Source organism: Ranitomeya variabilis, chromosome 4 (assembly GCF_051348905.1).
Source record: "Ranitomeya variabilis isolate aRanVar5 chromosome 4, aRanVar5.hap1, whole genome shotgun sequence".
NCBI lineage: Eukaryota > Metazoa > Chordata > Amphibia > Anura > Dendrobatidae > Ranitomeya > Ranitomeya variabilis.
In genome coordinates, this window is record NC_135235.1 from 736287962 (window position 1) to 736307606 (window position 19645).

At 43.9% G+C, this 19645-nt stretch overlaps 1 protein-coding gene across 9 annotated transcripts in view; it reads right to left on the reverse strand.

Moving 5' to 3' along the window:
* LOC143768012 (oocyte zinc finger protein XlCOF7.1-like) overlaps nucleotides 1–19645 on the reverse strand; it is a 281134-nt gene that overhangs the window by 2700 nt on the left and 258789 nt on the right. For 2 of the 9 annotated variants that reach the window (XM_077256637.1, XM_077256636.1), the window contains exons 2-6: nucleotides 8638–8787; nucleotides 8333–8512; nucleotides 8126–8249; nucleotides 7948–8042; nucleotides 7659–7749 (exon numbers count right to left, since the gene is read on the reverse strand). The exons of 3 other annotated variants lie outside the window; for them this stretch is intronic. In XM_077256637.1, coding sequence (XP_077112752.1) covers nucleotides 7659–7749; nucleotides 7948–8042; nucleotides 8126–8249; nucleotides 8333–8512; nucleotides 8638–8787 — 640 coding nt within the window. Of the gene's footprint in view, nucleotides 1–7658; nucleotides 7750–7947; nucleotides 8043–8125; nucleotides 8250–8332; nucleotides 8513–8637; nucleotides 8994–19645 lie in introns of those variants that run through there. 4 more of the 9 variants (XM_077256635.1, XM_077256634.1, XM_077256643.1 and 1 more) reach the window with 2 other exon arrangements.

The window sequence follows — 19645 nt, forward strand, 5'->3', positions numbered from 1 at the left end:
CCTCACAATGGGGCAGCAGATGCGCTGGAAAAATGCATCCGCTGCCCTCGTTGTGCGGCGGAGACAACGCTAGCGTCGGGAACCTCGGCCCGACGCTAGTGTGAAAGTAGCCTAAGGCTTCTGTATTTGATGTGTCTAATCTCATCTGGGATCTGTTCCTTCTGTCCAGCTGGAGTAATCTGCTCCCTACTTCACCCAATTGGAAAGTACCACACCCTACTAAAGCTCAAAGCATATTGCCGGAATCTGCCTGATACAGGCTCTGGTTCAGTCCTCAGTGCTCAGCTTGCGGCTTGTGCATTTGTTTCCTGTTGTGACCGTGGCCCGTTTACTGACTACTGACATTTGATTCTGTATTCTGACCTTCTATTTCTGACCCAGCTACCTGACTATTCTTCTCAACATCTAACACCACAGAATAGCAGGTAACACCATGGTCCAAGCCTAGGGGTCCCTTTGTAAGTCCAGATTCCATGTAAGGGTGCTAAAGGGTGATGAGCGAGGCATTCCTTGGGATATGGAAAGCAGAGACGATAGTGCCAAGCTTGTTCATGGTGGACATCTTTTGAGCTGCCAAGTGACCACGAATAGTGCTCGCAATACATTGTGTCTTTAAACTATTCCAGCAAGATCTGTATTCAAACAGCTAAATGGCGCTCCTTCCCTTCTGAACACTGCCATGTGGCCAGACAGTAGTGTACAACTGTATATAGGGTATTGAGCAAAGCTGGAAAATAATTTGTAAGATCCATTTGCTTTCTATTATTCTTTGTGAAGAATTCCAAACTTACCACTACATAAAGTGACACACGTCAGATATGAAAAATGGGGCCTGACTAGGAACTACTGAAATGATCAAGCTCAACAGTCTTCATCAGTAATAAATGAGTAACTAGTGGTGAAACCTTTTCATTTAATAACATCCGGTAGTGGCTGTTCTCCAGATAGGCAGCTGGAAACTTCATTATTTCTTTTGTGTCAAGCGCTAGTGGATTATCTCTTAATAGTGGTGAAACCTCTCTGGTGTAATTAGCATATGGGTCTCGGAGACTTCACAATCTAAACTATCGTAAGCTCCAATATTTTCGGTCAGATGAGTTTCAAGAAGAAATATTAGGCATCTAAAGAGAACTGTGTATAAGGCCGGTTGCACATGTCCTAATATTTCTGGTACCAGAAAAACCGGTACCAGAGATGTCCATGTGTGTAATACTTGTGGCACAAGTGTGGACACCGTGTGCCGCTCGTGTGCAGCATCAGTACCACATGGACAGCTGGCAGGGAAGAAGCGCTACAGTAAGCACTGTTCTCTGGCGGCGGGTGCTGAAGATGCTCTCATCATTCTCCCCCTGCTGGTGGGAGAATTATGAGAGTTATATTAAAGTCAGAATGATGACAGCAGGTGGGGGCTTTTGGGACTATTACTCCCATCAACCTATACCTGCTTCCGCTAAGAACAGTGACAGCAGGACCGGATGATGGGGGTATTACTTACCCGCCGCCTGAGCTATAACTAAATAAATTAGTGAAAAACCAGGTGTGGGTTCCCCTGTATTTTCTTTAACAAGTCTGGCAAAACTCACAACTGAAGGCTTCAACCCTCAGCTGTCAGCTTCAGCAAGGCTGGTTGTCAAGAATAGAGGGGTCCCCACACTGTTTTTTTAATTATTTAAATAAATAATTTAAAAAAATGACGTGGGAGTCCCCCCCATTTTTGACAACCAGCATTGCTAACAAGCTGACAACTGGGGGCTGGTATTCTCAGGCTGGCAAGGGGCCATAAATATTGACCCCCCAGCCTAAAAATAGCAGACAGCAGCTGCCTAGAAAAGGCATATCTATTAGATGTGCCAATTCTGGTGCTTTGCCTGGCTCTTTCCACTTGCCCTGTAGCGGTGGAAAGTGGAGTTCATATTTGTGGGGTTGATGTCACCCTTGTATTGCGATGTGACATCAAGCCCACTGCTTAGTAATGGAGAGGTGTCTATAAGACACCTCTCCATTACTAAACCTATAGTTATTTGGTAAATAAAGACAGCCAGAATAAAGTCTTTCATTAGAATTAAAACACAACAGTTTTAGTTTTTATTTAAAAATAAGAAACACAGAATTCTCATGGTGATCTGCTGTGAAGTCACTTAGTTTGAACTGTGGTGACCTCATCACTGAATATTTCCCATGGTCCTGATGTCACTGCAGCTCAGCTCGGCTGGGAGCCTCGATGATGTCACTGCTGGTTAATGATGCTGCACATTCACCAGTGGTTCTCAGCTGGGATAGTAACAACTTGGCACCATCCAGGTTGAAAACTAATTATCCCCAGACATGGATTACAGCATGGGACAGAACGACAGACAGGTATGGTATATTGTTGTTTTTTTATTTTATTTTTATTACAGGAGAACGAGGGCTTCACTGGAAATAGGTGTTAGGTGAGTATAACTGTTTGATATTCTTAAATAAAAAAGGAAAACTGTGTTTTGTTTTATTTCTAATAAAAGACTTTATCCTGGCTGTGTCTTTATTTACCATGTTACTATGGTGTTAGTAATGGATAGACACCTATCCATTACTAAGCCATGGGCTTGATGTCACCTGACATTACAAAGGTGACATCAACACCACAAATATAAACCCCACTTGCCACCACCACAGGCAAGTGGGAAGAGCTGGGCAAAGTGCCAGAATTGGCGCATCTAATAGATGTGCCTTTTCTCGGGAGCTGCGGGCTGGTTAATGTTTAACCTGTATTTGTAGTTTTCAGTTATTGAGATTCTCGTGCTTCAGGGTGGTGCTGTGGGTGTGGCTGTGGGTTGGGCTGTAGGCGGGGCTTTAGGTGGTGCTCTGCGTACATATTCATCTGTATTGGCTTATGACAGATCACTGATCCTTCAGTGACCTGCCACCTATTGTACATAAAAAAATTACATCCAGCAAAATGTCACCGACGATGGCGGCACCTGCGCAGTAGCATCTGTAAGTAAGAGATAGATACTACTGGACAGGTGCCGCCAGTGTCATTAGTAAAAAAATGTTTCTAAGCCTCACAATAGCCACAATATTATATACATTATCAACAATAATATAAACACTATTATATGCATTGTGTAAAATAGGGGGCAGGTCACTGAGGGATCAGTGATCTGTCATAAGCCAATACAGATGAATATGTAAGCAGAGCAACACAAAGCCCCACCCCAGAGGACGAGAATCTCATTAACTAAAACTACAAATAACGATTAAACAACAACCACAAGACGGATTTCGTCAACGAAGGTATCATTTTAAGCAGTATAACGGCGCTGACCTGACACGGTGTGTAAGTTACTGTGCACAACCCTGCTGACAGGTTCCCTTTAAATTTAGATCTTAAGCATTTGGAAGAGGCAATGAATAGCTTTTTTTTCAAGACTATCAGGGAGTTACAGACTTACATTAGTCAGGAAGACAAATCTTACCACAATCAAACTATCATACAGAATGAACAGGTAAAAATAAGACATAGAATAAAAAAAAAATGTTACATTCCCAACAACAATGTATCAAAGAATGAAGGAAAAGACCGGGTTTCTCAATGTATCCGCTCTGACCACACACGATGGAAATGTTCTTGAAAGCTTTATTGTGCTGACGCATTTCGTGGCAATCTGCCACTTCCTCAGGGCCATCATACTATATCATTTTTTAGGTGGATAGTGCCTTTCATCAGAGTTTAGATTTTGAAATAAAGTCATTGTAACTGGTGTATGACATTCTCACACTGGAGGGGGTCTTCCCACGGGAAGTGATGTCGGTTTGTTTATAATTGTGATGCCATGAAGATTCTGTATAAAATCACTGCTGTAAACAGACACTGTGAAATCATTGGCCCTGAGAAAGTGGCAGATTGCCACGAAACGCGTTGGCACAATAAAGCTTTCAAGAATATTTCCATCGTGTGTGGTCAGCGCGGATACATTGAGAAACCCGGTCTTTTCCTTCCTTCTTTGTCACATTGGTTCTGCAAGGGGTTGTGACTTTTCACAACCTCTAAAGGTGAGTGCTCCTACCGCGTATTGTCATCCAAATTATCACTTTTATCGTCCTATGTGCGCTCTCTCTCCTTAATTTCAACAATGTATGTAAGAGGGGAGAACACTAAACCTGAGTTGCACTCATTTATGGTGGATCATTGGAGCTACTATTAGTCCTGACCAAAAGCATAGAGAATGTATTAGCACCCCCCATTTCAGGAGAGATTGTGCAGTAATCTGAATTCCTTAGGATGGAAAACATAATGGAATTAATGACGTTTAAATAAATCTATGAAACCAGGACTCGAACCATGCCAACACATCTCCTGCAGGTGTGAATAAATGTATATTACAGCCATCAGCCACGCACACCCTAGAAATATACCATGTGTGATGCAGTGACCCATGCTGCAGCTAGGGGGCGCCATGTGGGCTCCTTAGGATACACATGGAGGCGTAACTGGGTTTGTGAAACAGTGTTCAGCTTAATTGTAAATGGCCGGTATGTGTCACAGAGGGAGTCTGCGCTGTAAGTCAGTATTGTTGTTGTGGGACTTGTAGTTCCATAAGAGTTGTGTTTGTGTTGCTTTAAAGGGAGGCTTACAGGGTTAGTCAGAGAGCTGCCCAGGTCTGACTAACCACACACACATCCCACCTATGGGAGTGGTTACAGGTACATAATGTGACCATGGTTTGGGTCATATGTTTCTGGGGGAGATAGAGTGTATGGACCTGAATGGTCTCTGTGTTCTAAGATCCTGGAAGTAGGATCGGATCCCTGAAGAGCACATGTGAGCCCATGGTTCTGAAGGCCTGTGATGGAAGATCCTTGGAGTAGGACTTCCTGAATAGCACATGGAGAGGCCGTATGTGCAGAGTCTGTGACAGCACTGCGTTGAGGAAGCTACCGTTTCTTCTGCCGGTCTGGACTGTCGTGAGTGCCCTGGTCACAAGGACGGTGATCCCACTAAGACAGTTTCCCCAGGAGAGAGGACTGACAGGAGGTGAGCGTGTGGAGCAGGAGCTCCAGGAAGGTAACCCAGAGTTGGGAGACTGTGTGTTCTGACAAGAGTCAGTTAATGAACTGTGCGGTCACCCATGGTAACTGGACGGAGTAAGGTCCAGCATGTTTAGTGAACGCAACTTAATGTCATGTTCCAGTACAGTGTGTAATGGAATGTTCACGGTACGGTTTATGACTGCATAATAAACCGCATACACTATTTAAGTGGAAATTGTTCCTGTGTGCCTTAAATCTCGCAGCCAAGTGAGTGTCCCCTAATACATTCAGTAAGCGCTATCTTACATATGGTGCTAGATTGCGATCAACAGTCCAGGAAGCACGTGTGGAGGTGGTAGCAGTAACTCGGCGGGATTATGAAGTTTGCTTTGGATTAGCATGTCACCCCAATACATTCAGTAAACACTACCTTACTTATGGCACAGGTGTAATGTTTTTCCTGTAGTTTATCACAATCCTCCTTTAAATTACTGTATTTTTCAGACTATAAGACACACCGCACCAAAGGACGCACCTAGGTTTTAAAGGAGGAAATTAGGGAAAAAAAATTGAAGCAAAAAATGTGGTCAATTCTGTACTTAATATCTCCTATCCTGGTATATATGGTCCCCTGATCCCCTTTTTGATATACATGGCCCCCTCATCCCTACCCTGGTATTCATGGCTCCATCCCATCCTAGTATGCATGGCACCTCATCCCTATCCTGATACGCATGGTCCCATCATCCCTATCCTGGTATGCAAGGCCCCCCATCTCATCCTGGTATGCAGGGCCCCATCCTTATAAGTGACCCCCACCCCCATCCCTATACTGGTATGCATGGCCCCATCAGAAAACAAAAAAAAAATTAGACTTTCCTACCCAGTGCTCCCTTGGAGCCTCCTGCTCCCGTGCCAGCAACTGCGTAATGCTTGTAAGCAGCGCAGAGAACAGCGAGTATTCATGAATATTCATTTCTCTTAAGTATCGGCACACGTGACCGCCGGTAGCAGCAGGAAGTCGGTGGCTGACACTGCGCGCCACTGAAGAGCAAGGAATACTCACTGCTCTTTGCGCACAGTCCCGGCAGCTGTGCTCTGCTTGTGAGCAGCACATGACGTCCCTGCCATGCGCTGCTTACAAGCATATAGCAGTTGCTGAGACCAGAGCTGGACGTTGGGAGGGAGCACCGAGTAAGTAAGTGTAGTGTTTATTTTAATGTTTTCTGATGGGGCCATGCAAACCAGGCTGGCGATGGGGGTGTGGGCCAATTATAAGGATAGGGCCATGCATACCAGGACCGGGGTTGGGGGCCAAACATAACAAGATATTATTATTAAAGAGAAATGAATATTCATTGCCTTCCAAGCCCATTGGCGTGGAATGCAGTGAATATTCATTTCTCTTTAGCAGCGGCAACAGGATTTAGCCGCAGCTGTCGGCTCCAGCCTCCTGTGACCTTCTACTCCGCCGATGATGTTCCCAGACCTGACACTGTCTGTAGGTTACTGTGCACAATCCTGCTGACAGGTTCCCTTTAAATTTAGGTCTTAGGTATTTGGAAGAGGCGGTGGAGAGCTTTTTTTAAGACTATCAGGGAGTTACAGGGAGAGGCAGACCGATCTCACCACAATCAAACTATCATACAGAATGAACAGGAAAAAAAAAAAAAGATGTAGAATAAAAATAATGTTACATCCCCAACAACAACGTATGTATGAGGGGAGAACTCCAACAGTAAACCGGAGTTGCATTCATTTATGGTGGACCATTGGAGCTACTATTCTGAGCAGAAGATTAGAGAAAGTATTAGCGCCCCCATTTCAGGAGAGATTGTGCAGTAATCTAAATTCCTTTGGATCGAAAACATAATGTAATTTATGATGTGGAATGAATCCATGAAACCAGGGCTCGAGCCAACACATCTCCTGCAGGGGTGAATAAATGTATATTACAGCCATCAGCCACGCACAGCTCAGAGATATATCATGGCACAGGGGTAATGTGTTTATGTAGTTGATCACAATCCTCCCTGAAATTAATTACGGTAGTCTGAATACAAATTGAAAAGTCAGGAGAAAGGGAAACTCTGTTGTTATTGTACAGAAATTCACACTTGGCCTCACTGCACATTCAATGTTTTTGATCATAAAAGCAAAGTTTGACCAGAAAGACTGGACCTGGTCTTGTAGGGACCATATGAGCACATTCAGGAGCACAGAAGGGAGAGAAGGAAGATTCATCCAATAAGATATCAGGGTTCTAGGAAGCCAACAGCATCATTACCCTCCGCTTTCTCTTACAGGCCCATTATAATATTTTTCTTCAAGTGATCATCTAACTTGTCAGCACATTCTACGTACGCTGTCATTTGACTTTGTAGTTTACAGATCTGGGTAGGTAACGGTCATCATCTCCTAATCCCAGAGGGTAGGTGGATCCTCCAGGAGGTAAGTTCTATAGAAAAGGGCTTTCAATGCCCAAAGTCATTTGAACAGTTTTGGGTGGTTGAATATGTTGTGGTCTTGAAGTCAATTGTGATCACACTATTGTAATACAGCTGGACTACACCACCGATAAAGCAGCCACAGCCGGTGACTGAGAGGAATCTGTGACTTCTCTGCATTTAGTGGTTACTACTCACCTGGGTTGTCATATGTAGGAATCTCCTCTTTACACCGCTCATCACCCCTCACATATGTCTCTGTAGTATTAATATGGGTCAGATCTTCACCCTGAAACAAATATTGTAAAAGTCGCAGACAGATGGAGAAGTCACATCTATGATCAGCTCTAATCCTGCCATCTCCACCGTTCTCATTACACAAGTATAAAACATAGAATACTGGTGGTTAAAACAAGACTGAGCACAAGACCTTCACAGCCGTCTACACATCATAGGGGAGATCTCATGACACCTTCTCTCCATCTACCTGATGATCAGGAGGAGCATTGGGATCTTGTTTACAGTCCTGTGGAAGAAGAGGACGGGGACATCTCTCTGGTGTTGTCCTCTTACTGGATAGATCTGGAGGAAACACATACAGGAACTGAATTCATTCTTTAAATACAGATAATTATAGGCCGTGTGTATTTAGTCCTGTCTATTACCTGGTGATGTGAGGGGCTGGGGAACCTCCATCATGACGTCCTTGTACAGATCTTTGTGTCCTTCTAAATACTCCCACTCCTCCATGGAGAAATAGACGGCGACATCCTGATACCTTATAGGAATCTGACACATACAATGATACCGTCATCCCCCGATCCCTTCATTAGTGTTACTGTATAATGTCCCAGCATTCCCAGCAGTGTCACCTCTCCAGTCAGCAGCTCAATCATCTTGTAGGTGAGTTCTAGGATCTTCTGGTCATTGATGTTCTCATATATCAGGGCGTGAGCTGTAGGCCCTGTGATTGGGCTCAGGGGTCTTCCCCATCCCTCAGACACAGGGTCCTGACAGCACTCACTAGAGGTCTTCTTCATTACTATGTAATCCTGGTTATGGAAAGACACATAAATCTCACTACAGACATTTCCAGAGTCCTCACCTCTCCAGTTCTGTCCATCTGTTATTCCCATAGATAAGAATGATGTAATGTGACGTCATCAGAACCTCTCACCTCTCCAGTAAGCCGGAAGAGGATCTCTAGGGTGAGGTGTAATATCCTCTCCGCCATCTTGTCTCGGTCTATATCCATCTTTGATTGGTAAATCAGGAAAATTCTCTTATATAGAAGATGTCCACCAAGAGGATCCGATATTCTAGAGACCTGAATGGAGAAGATGACACAATGTAACATCATAAAATCCTGTGTAATAATTCAATTACTGGGAAACATATGAGGAGATAGAACGTGTAGATGTTGTATTCTCTAGTCTTATATGGACTGGAACATAAGTTAAATTGCTGACATCTCCTCCATGTTCCTATTCACTGGCTATGTTACTCACTGCTATGGCAGCTGATTAGATGTAGGAATTACAAGTTCCTTAAGACTGACCAGAAAATACAAGCACCAATGGTATTTTTTTATTTTACAGCATTCTGTTTTTCCCTGACATCTCCTAATAAAACCTATATATTTAGGCCACAGACAACGAGCAGTTTCTTCCTCGGAGTCGGCAGCTGAATATGTTTCTCATAGACTCATCTTCCATAACGCTAATTCTCGTCTCATTTCCCGACCCTGGAATCGGCATTAGTAATACTGCAGGAGATATTCATTACACGTGACAGGAGAAATAACTACTTCATGATGAGGACGACATCTTCATCTTCTACTACGGCTCTAGGAACATATTTGGCCAGAGTCGGTCACTGACTCTATCCCCACCGGCCGTCTATGTGAATGTTTCCCGTCTTTCCCGCACTGTAATCTTCTATCATGTTAGATCTCAGAACAGGAGTTATTTGATGCCAATGTCTCCATGTAGGCTTCCATTTATTACATGAAAAACACCAAAAAAAGGGTGAAAATATTCCAAAAATAGTTATAGTGAAGTGCTGAGGCACCAAATAGAAAGTTTTGACCCAGTATATGGACACCTTGAACCAATATTACAACCTCCACTATAATAAATCTTCAGGGTGGTGCATAGACGTGAGACTATTTATAAGGCCGGGGTCACACTAGCGTATGTTATGTGATGCGAGAGCATCGGATGCAATATGCTAATGACTCTCGGCTCCTGCACTTCCTGCGAGTGGAAGCCGAGTGTCATGCTACTGTGCTCCGAGCCTCTCGCACAGAGAGGATTGGAGCACAGCTGTGGAGGAGGCGAAGAAACTAATTTCTCCATTGCCGGGGTCGGTGTATATCGATCAGCACTCAGATGATATCCTGTGCGCTGTGTCACTCACACCCATAGACTTATATGGGTGTGAGTGAGCCAAGACTCGGCCAAGTCTCGGTGCCAATCACAGCATGCTGCGATTTTCTCGTATGCCGATTCGGCATGAGAAAATAATTGCAGATGTGCGTTGGCCCATAGAGTAACACTGGTCCGAGTGCTATGCGATGTTTTCTCGCATAGCACTCGTCCATGTTATACGCTAGTATGACCCCAGCCTAATCAAGACAATGGAATGAAGAAAATCAGCACTCACCCCTTTTAAAAAATACTTCAGTCCTTTTTAATTTTTATTTGATTCAGGACAATGACAAAAAGTGCTACAGTGCTTTTATCATGGCGGCAGGTGCAGTGATTTAAAAAAAAGACATGACGGACAACGGACGTTTCGGACTTAATTTGCACTTCTACTAGTCCATGTTTCACTGGTCTATGAACATGAACCAGTAGAAGGACTGAAGTATCTTCTAAAAGGGTTGAGTGCTGACTTTCTCCATTCCGTTATCTTGAATACAAAAATAATATTGAGGACGGTGGTACTGTGGGAACATTATACGGTGTGTGGGGGCCAAAAAAGGGGCACCGTACTATGAGAGTAATACATGTTTCCATGGTTCCCATTATAGTTGGGTCGTTTGTATATCAGCAGAAAAGGAACAAAACCATTGTGATTCTTATAAGGAGGCAACACAAAAAAAACCCTAAATATAACATTTTATATCAACCCCACAGTTTGTGACTCTTCAGGGTAAATCGCTATCTCACCATTGGATTAGAGCTGATACTATGAAGCTAAAGTGACTAAAGTGTTCGTCAGAACTGTCCGAGGATTATTAGAGGTGATAGTTTCCACCAATTAGAAGGGACACCTGTGGATACTGGGGTCTTTATGATGCGCCCACAGGGCAATGGGGTACTCTGTACCGGGACCGTTCGCAAGGGGAATGTCACGGTGGCTGCGACCCGGTCCGCGGCCCTGGGCATCAACGTTCAGGCTAGCTTCACATTGCGTTAATGGGTTAACGATAACGGACTGCGTTGCATGGCGAAAATGTCGCAATTAACGCCGTGCAACGGGTCCGTTAGCGCACCCATTGACAGCAATGTGATTTTTGGCTGTAGCGCATCGCTAGCACATGCCATTTTCGGCACGCGCTAGCGATGTGCCGTTCTTTTGTGATGGACCTCGGACGCTGCTTGCAGCGTCCGAGGTGCGCCCGAGGTCCGTCCCTCGCTAGCGCAGATTCGGGATCTGCGCTAGCAGGGACGCTGAACGCTGACCCTAAACAAACATTGCGTTAGCGCAATCCGCTAGCGCTATGCGCTTAACGGATTGCCCTAACGCAATGTGAACCTAGCCTAAAGGGAAAGGTCTTTGAAGGGATAAAGTTTATGGTGACACCACCTGTGGGGTTCGGTCAGGATTGGGACCGACGCTGCATTAGAGGGGTCCCCTTGGGGATGTTGCGGCAGCCCAGATATTACACTTCCCACAGGTGAAGCGGGGTCCCCAGGGGTCCTATGGTGTGTGTGGCGTAGATGTTGTAGCCGTTTAATAAAATGGAGGAGACAAGTAATAAGACTGTACCTGGTTTACTTGTGGGTGACAGGCCACAGTCCAGGGTACCAGGCACGGATGATGGTGGTCCGGCCAGCTCAGAGGCAATTCAGAGTTCTCTTTCCCCAGTATAGGTCCATGAGCCTTTCCCACTTGTGCCTGTCTAAGTGGGGTCCCTGCTGCATGAAGCTTCTTACAGGGTCCTCCAGATTCCTCCTGTCCTGGGACAAGTACCTGCACGACTGGCAGCTTGAGCCTTTTTACAGAAACTCTCAGATGCCCCGGGCTCATCAGGTGCTGCTGTATCTCAGGCGTGGTGTGGGCAGGTGACGTATAGTATAGTGCCCTCTGGTTCTGCTCCGTGTCGTAGAGTCCACGTACGCCTTGGGCTCCCGGTACCCGGTTTCTGCGCTTTAGCTCTGAGGGTGCCCTGCCGCTGTTCCCCTCTGAGCTCTGCTTCTCTCCTGTGCTCCTTCCCTTCCAGCTGCTAAAAATGCAACCCAACAGGTTTCTCCTTCCCAGAGGCTGCAGCTCCCTCGTGGCTGCCAGGCCTCTCACATCTGCTCCAGACATCCTTCTACTTCATTGTCCTGTGTCTAACTGCCTAACTCCTCCTCCAGGTCAGGAAACATATCTGAGAGAAGCTCCCCTGAATCCGGGTATTGAGCTCCCCCTCCTGGCCTGGACTTGAAATGTGTTGCATGTAAGTGATTTACCTGGTGAAGAGAACCCCTTTGCCTCTGAGAATGACATCACCTTCCCTGAAGGAAAAGTAACATCACTGCAGCAACCGGTTACCTGGGGTGCTGCATTTACCTGCTAGAGTTCTCGTGGGGTTTACTCAGTAAAGTGCTGGAATTACTTTCTCCCAAAGGGTTAAATGGCATCTGTAGCTTCAATGTCTTTCTATGAAGCTTCTTCTCTGAACTTTCTTCCTGTTTTCTGCCGTATTTCTATTACTCTCCAGAATCAGGAATGTATTAAGTCTTATTGAAACTGCGGAGAAAGAATCATTTCTAGTTCTGTGTTTCCAGGATTCTTCTTGTGGGAATTGGCTGCGATATCCCCTGTGCAATATATTTCTAGTATTAAAGGGAACCTGTCACCAGATTTGGCAGATACAAGTTACAGCCACCGCCTTTCAGGGCTTATCTACAGCATTCTGTAATGCTGTACATAAGCCCCCGATCCGACCTGCAATAGAAAAAAATTACTTTTATTATAGTCACCTGCGGGGCGGTCTGGTCTGAGGGATGTTGCAGGTCTTGGTCAGGCGTCTCCCATCTTCTTGAGATGCTGCCCTCCTACTTGCTTCATGGCTACAGGGCATCACGCTCCTGAACAGGCATACTTATCTGCCCTGTTGAGGGCAGAGCAAAGCCAGGAAAGGTCAGAGAGGCCCAGCGCCTGCGCACTGCAGTACTTTGCTCTGCCCTCATCAGGGCAGATAAGTATGCCTACCCAGGAGCATGTTGCCGGAGAGCCAAGAAGCAAGCAGGAGGGCGGCATCGCAAGAAGATGGGAGGTGCCAGACCAAGACCTGTGACATCCCTTGCAGGTGACTATAATAAAAGTTATTTTTCTTCTCTTGCAGGTCGGATTATAGAATGCTATAGATAAGCCCTGAAAGGTGGTGGCCGTAACTCGTATTGGCCAAACCTGGTGACAGGTTTGCTTTAATAAGTAGGGGTCTAAGGGGTAACGTTTCTCCTTATGGAGAGTGACATACCAGCTGGCTTGTCAAGGTAAGGAGGCTTATTCGCCGTGCAATGCTCCTCTGGGAAATTAAATATGCAAATTGCCTCTTCTGAGAAAAAGAGGACTTAACTCTATAGCGCCACCTGTTGGAAGTAGCGATCCTACAAGTCACAATCAACCCTTTAACGAGTCGTGCAATATGACTTAGGATAAAAGCCAAATCAGTATCTCAATTTGCAGACACGGTGTTTCGGGCTGTTGGCCCTCGTCAGTGCGAAGCATGATAACTGATTTGGCTAGGTGAGAGGCTCTGGACATGGGGTCTAAGGGGTATCGTTTCTCCTTATGGAGAGTGACATACCATCTCTGGCTTGTCAAGGTAAGGAGGCTTATTCGCCGTGCAATGCTCCTCTGGGAATTTAAATATGCAAATTGCCTCTTCTGAGAAAAAAGAGGACTTTACTCTATAGCGCCACCTATTGGAAGTAGCGATCCTACAAGTCACAATCAACCCTTTAACGAGTCGTGCAATATGACTTAGGATAAAAGCCAAATCAGTATCTCAATTCGCAGACACGGTGTTTCGGGCTGTTGGCCCTCGTCAGTGCGAAGCACGAGAACTGATTTGGCTAGGTGAGAGGCTCTGGACTGGGGTCTAAGGGGTAATGTTTCTCCTTATGGCGATAGCGATCCTACAAGTCACAATCAACCCTTTAATGAGTCGTGCAATATAACTTAGGATAACATATTTATTGCAGCCACTTGGTAAATTCAAAAAAGTTTATATATTTTTTTCTCATTAATGTACACTCTGCACCGCATCTTGACTGAAAAAAAAACAGAAATGAAGAAATTTTTGCAAATTTATTAGAAAAGAAAAACTGAAATATCACATGGTCATAAGTATTCAGACCATTTGCTCAGACACTCATATTTATGTTACATGCTGTTCATTTCTTGTGATCCTCCTTGAGATGATTCTACTCCTTCATTGGAGTCCAGCTGTGTTTACTTAAACTGAAAGGACTTGATTTGGAAAGACGCACACCTGTCTATATAAGACCTCACAGATCACAGTGCATGTCAGACCAAATAAAAATTATGAGGTCAAAGGAACTGGCCAAGGAGCTCAGAGACAGAATTGTGGCATGGCACAGATCTGGCCAAGGTTACAAAAGAATGACTGCAGTACTCAAGGTTTCTAAGAGCGCAGGGCCATCATAATCCTTAAATGAAAGAAGTTTGGGACCACCAGAAGTCTTCCTAGACCTGGCCGTCCAGCCAAACTGAGCAATCGTGGGAGAAGAGCCTTGGTGACAGAGATAAACAAGAACCCAAAGATCACTGTGGCTGAGCTCCACAGATGCAGTAGAAAGATGGGAGAAAGTTCTACAAAAAGTCAACTCTCACTGCAGCCCTCCACCAGTGGGACCTTTATGGCTGAGTGGACCAACAGAAGCCTCTCCTCAGTGCAAGACATATGAAAGCCCGCATAGAGTTTGCTACAAAACACATGAAGGAATCCCAGACTATGAGAAATAAGATTCTCTTCTCTGATGAGACGAAGATAGAACTTTTTGGTGATAATTCTAAGCGGTACAAATGTGTAAAAAACCAGGCACTGCTCATCACCTTCCAAATACAATCCTAACAGTGAAACATGATGGTGGCATCATCATGCTATGGTGGTGGATTTCAGCTGCAGGGACAAGATGATTGGTTGCAATTGAAGGAAACATGAGTGCAGTCACGTTCAGAGATATCCTGGATGAAAACCTCTTCCAGAGTGCTCTGGACCTCAGACTTTGCCAAAAGTTTGCCTTCCAATAAGACAATGACCCTAAGCACATAGCTAAAATAACAAAGGAGTGGCTTCAGAACAATTCTGTGACCATTCTTGACTGGCCCAGCCTGAGACGAGCCGTGACCTAAACTCAATGGAGCATCTCTGGAGAGACCTGAAAATGGCGGTCCACCAACATTCACCATTCAACCTGATGGAACTGGAGAGGATCTGCAAGGAAGAATGGCAGAGGATCCCCAAATCCAGGTGTGAAAAACTTGTTGCATCATTCCCAAGAAGACTCATGGCTATGCTAGCTCAAGAGGTGCTTCTACTCAATACTGAGCAAAGGGTCTGAATACTTCAGACCATGTGATATTTCAATTTTTATTTTTTAATAGATTTGCAAAAATTTCTACATTACTGTTTTTTTTCAGTCAAGATGGGGTGCAGAGTGTACATTAATGAGAAAAAAATTAACATTTTTGAATTTACCAAACGGCTGCAATGAAACAAAGAGTGAAAAATTTAAAGGGGTCTGAATACTTTTCTTACCCACTGTATGAGTATTGGTTCTGGCATTTGGTATCTTCTCGTCATTTGACAATCACTGTATAAGGAACACCCAAGGGATAGGATGCATGCTTAAAAAAGGCATCCGACCCGGAAAAATCACAAAAGGTGCATTTTCACATTTTAACTCCCTTTCCATGATGTCCCCATGAAACGCTGCTTGCGCCGACAGCAGATGGATCTCACGTCACGGTTCTGACAAGATCTTCTCCTGGATTGTTTAATAGGACTTACAGGAGGAACCAGTCCAGAAAGCAGATTATCCAGCGAATATTGGCCACATATTCCTGCAAATTCCCTGATGTGTTATCAATTGTATTCACTAGTGATGAGCGCGCACTAAAATGCTTGAGTGCGCGTTATTTAAATCAAGCAGGTCGGACGCTCAGATCCGAGTACCGACTATAATGGAAGTCAATGAAAAAGCATTTTAACAGAAAACCCTAACAGGAGGGCCTGGGGGGCAGGGAAATCACTGAAATGGATGGAATCAGTGCTCAAATGGAATGTGAACAGCATGGTGAAGACACCTGGACACATATCAGACTCCAAGGTCACTCCTGGGTACTAAAGAAAAAATAATGCGGGGTCCCTTCCAATTTTTGATAACTACACTACACAGCTGACATCAATCCTCAAAATATTACCCCGATTGCCCATGCACCTGGAAAGAGCCAGGCAAATTGCCAGAATTGGTGCATCTAATGTGATGTGCCAATTCTGGGGCTGCTACTGGCTGGTATTTTTAGGCTGGGTAGGGACCAAAATCCATAAACCTTAATATCAGCCCCAGCTGTCTGCTTTACCTTGTCTGGTTATCAAAACTTGCGGGGATCCCACGTCAGTTTGTTTAGTTATTTAATAGGTTTAAAAGTTAACCCCTTCTCAACATGTGCTGTATATATACTGCTGAGCTCCCAAAAGCGCAGTATATATTCGGCGCTGCTATTTCCGGTCACTTCGCTGCATCGTGCAGTGATCGGGTTAAGATGGGATAGCAGACCATCCCTGCATGTATTCCTGGGGGTCTGTAACCCCCCGCTTCGGCAATGTGTCAATAAAGGGACTTTTTACTTAGCGGATGTCGCATGTAAGTGACTTCCGATTGTTTTTTTTAGAAAAAAAAAAATAATAGTAGTTAGTACAGTGTAGTTTTAGAGGAAAAAAAAATTGCACAGAGTAGTGTTAGTGTAGCGGATGTCACAGTGTTTGGTGATGCCTGATTTTGTTTTAGAGAAAAAATTGGACAGAGTAGCTGCATAAGTAAGGAGTTAGCGTCTTTTGTTTGCACAAAAAAAAAATTATCGGCGGGTAATTTCTAGTGCATTAGTGGAGCGTATGTCACATTGTTGGTGATGTTCATTTTTCTTTTCCAAACAAATAATTATTTGCGTTGAGTAAATTTTTAGCGAGTGCATTATTTTGGTGATGTCCGTTTTTCACTAGCACAAAAAAAAATATTTGCTTTGAGTAAATTTTTAGGTAGTGCATCGGGGGGAGCGTATGGTGTATTGTTGGTGATGTCGGTTTTTCCTTTGCAAAAAAAAAAAAATGAATATTAGTGCTGGGCAAATTTATAGGAAGAGGAAGGGCATTAGTGTAGTGAACGTCTTTAATTTTATTTCATACAAACTTTTTTTTTACATCAATTTTTTTCTTTTCAATTTATTTTGCTAAGTGCTTCTTCTAAATTGTTTCTCTCTACTTTTTATAATAAATAGTATCCTATATACAAGCTCCATACACGTGTAAAGCACCACTTACACACACATTCATGGGAAAGATAAAATAAAAATGGCCCATTCATCAAGACGGTATTCACCAGAGGAGGCATATGCTTTTCTTGCCTCCGACACGGATTCAGCCAGTGAGGAAGATCCCACATTCCTTTAGTCCTCCTCCTCCTCCTCCTCATCTAGTTAGGAAGAACCCCTAGTAAGGTGCTCTAGGACACAAGCAACCCCTCCAACAATCAATCCCATAGACATAGAGATTGCACCCCCAAAAAATTATCAGCCCGTCATTCCGGATTTCATCAGCAGCTCAAGAATCCAGTTTGACACTACTGGCCTCACTGAATTTGACTTCTTCAAATTCTTTTTCAGGGAGGAGATAATACATTTATGGTGGCCCAGATAAACTTGTATGCCCATCTATTTTTCACCCAAAATCCCACGTCATCATACACCAGCTGGACCCTTATAGATGCAGCAGAGATGATGACATTTTGGGGAATTGTGCTGCATATGGGCATAATCCGAAAACCAGAGCTTCGTCGGTCCTGGAGTACTGATATTCTCTACAGTACCAATATTCTGTATGGCCATAACAAGTACACGATTTGAAGAGATCCAAAAATGATTGCATTATAGAGATAATGCGCACTGTCCTCCCCGAGACGATACAAAGTTTGATGGTCTATATAAAATTCGGCCAGTGGTTGAACACTTCAGCAGAAAATTTCCTGAGGCGTACAACCTCCAAAGGGACATCGCTATTGATGAATCTCTGGTTCATTTCAAAGGGAAGCTAATATTCTAGCAATACCTGCCCAGTAAGAGGTCCAGGTATGGAATTTAACTGTACAAACTGTCCGAGAGTACCTCAGGGTACACACCCAGATTTAGGGTCTACAAGGGAAAGGACACCCAGATTAACCCCCCTGAATGCCATCCAGTCCTGGGGGGTGAGTGTGAAAATTGTGTGGGAATTGCTGCACCCACTGATGGATAAGGGTTATCACCTCTACATTGATAACTTTCACACCAGCATCCCCCTCTTCAAGGCCCTCTCTATCAGAAGTACAGTTGCTTGTGGTACCATGTGAAAAAATTAAGAGAGGCCTCCCTAAGCCACAAATTGGGCAAATGCTGAGAAAGGAGAAAGCCGAGCCCAATGCAAAAACAACATGCTGGTGGTCAAGGACAAAAGAGATGTCCTAATCTTCACCACCATACACCGTGACAACAGCTCCCTTGTCACTGTTCGTGGTACCACAACACAAGTCCCAAAGCCAGATTGTAACTTGGAATACAATCGGTACATGGAGGGTAGATCTCTCAGATCAGGTCCTCCAACCATACAGTGCCATGCGAAAAGCCAAAGTATGGTAAAAAAAAATTGGTTGTGCACATTGTATAGATGGCACCGTACAATGTTTTTGTGCTGTTCTGATCTGCAGGCAATACAGGGACCTTCCTTCACTTTCAGGAGGTAGTCATCAAGGTCTTAATGTTTGGCACTCAGGGAGGTGAGGGTTCCGGTACTTCTGAAATTGATAGTGCCCGTATTGTCCCAGGTCAACATTTTACAGAACCGATTCCCCAAACTGTGAAGAAAGGAAGATCACAAAAACAGTGCAGAGTATGCTCCAAGAGGGGAATCCAAAAGGACACAATTTACCATTGAGAAACCTGGTCTTTGAATTAAGGATTGCTTCAAAGCATACCACATGTCCACAAATTAATAAAATTAGTTTTTACCCTGTTGACACAACACACTTTTACAATCTGATGTACTCCACACATCTTACACATAATACCACATTATAAATTCATACACTAGTAAAACTAAAAATGTTATAATCATTACTATAAAACTATGCCTCTAGATAAATTCTTTGAGGGATGTAGTTTCCAAAATGGGGTCACTTATCAAGTATCCAAGCAAAAAAAGAGAAGTGTTTCTAGCGAGCGTAGAAGGAACAGTGATAGATCTTCCATTGGGTGAATCATCTCACCAATTGGAAGATTATTTATTATATGACGGGCATGACAAGAGGAAGCTTGTAAAATACTATTTACCTCTGTGAATTTTTTTTATGCGGTGTTACAGATACTATTTCATCTGCATAGCCAGATAAACTAATATCTAGTAAGTTCACAGTCTCGTTATGATGTTGGTAAGTGAATTTCAGAATAAAACAGTTATTATTCCAATAATCAATAAGCCTCGGTATTTCTGATACCTCCCCCTTCCATACTATTAAATACACTTAATTATAAATAAATAAATATATTTTTTTTAATATTGCTTTCAGTTTTGTCCTTATAATGGTTTTATTTGTAGTATACAGCTCTGGCAAAAATTAACCTCTTTCTGACATTAGACGTACTATCCCATCTAGGTGGGTTGGGCCAGTAAGACCACCGACAGGATAGTAAGT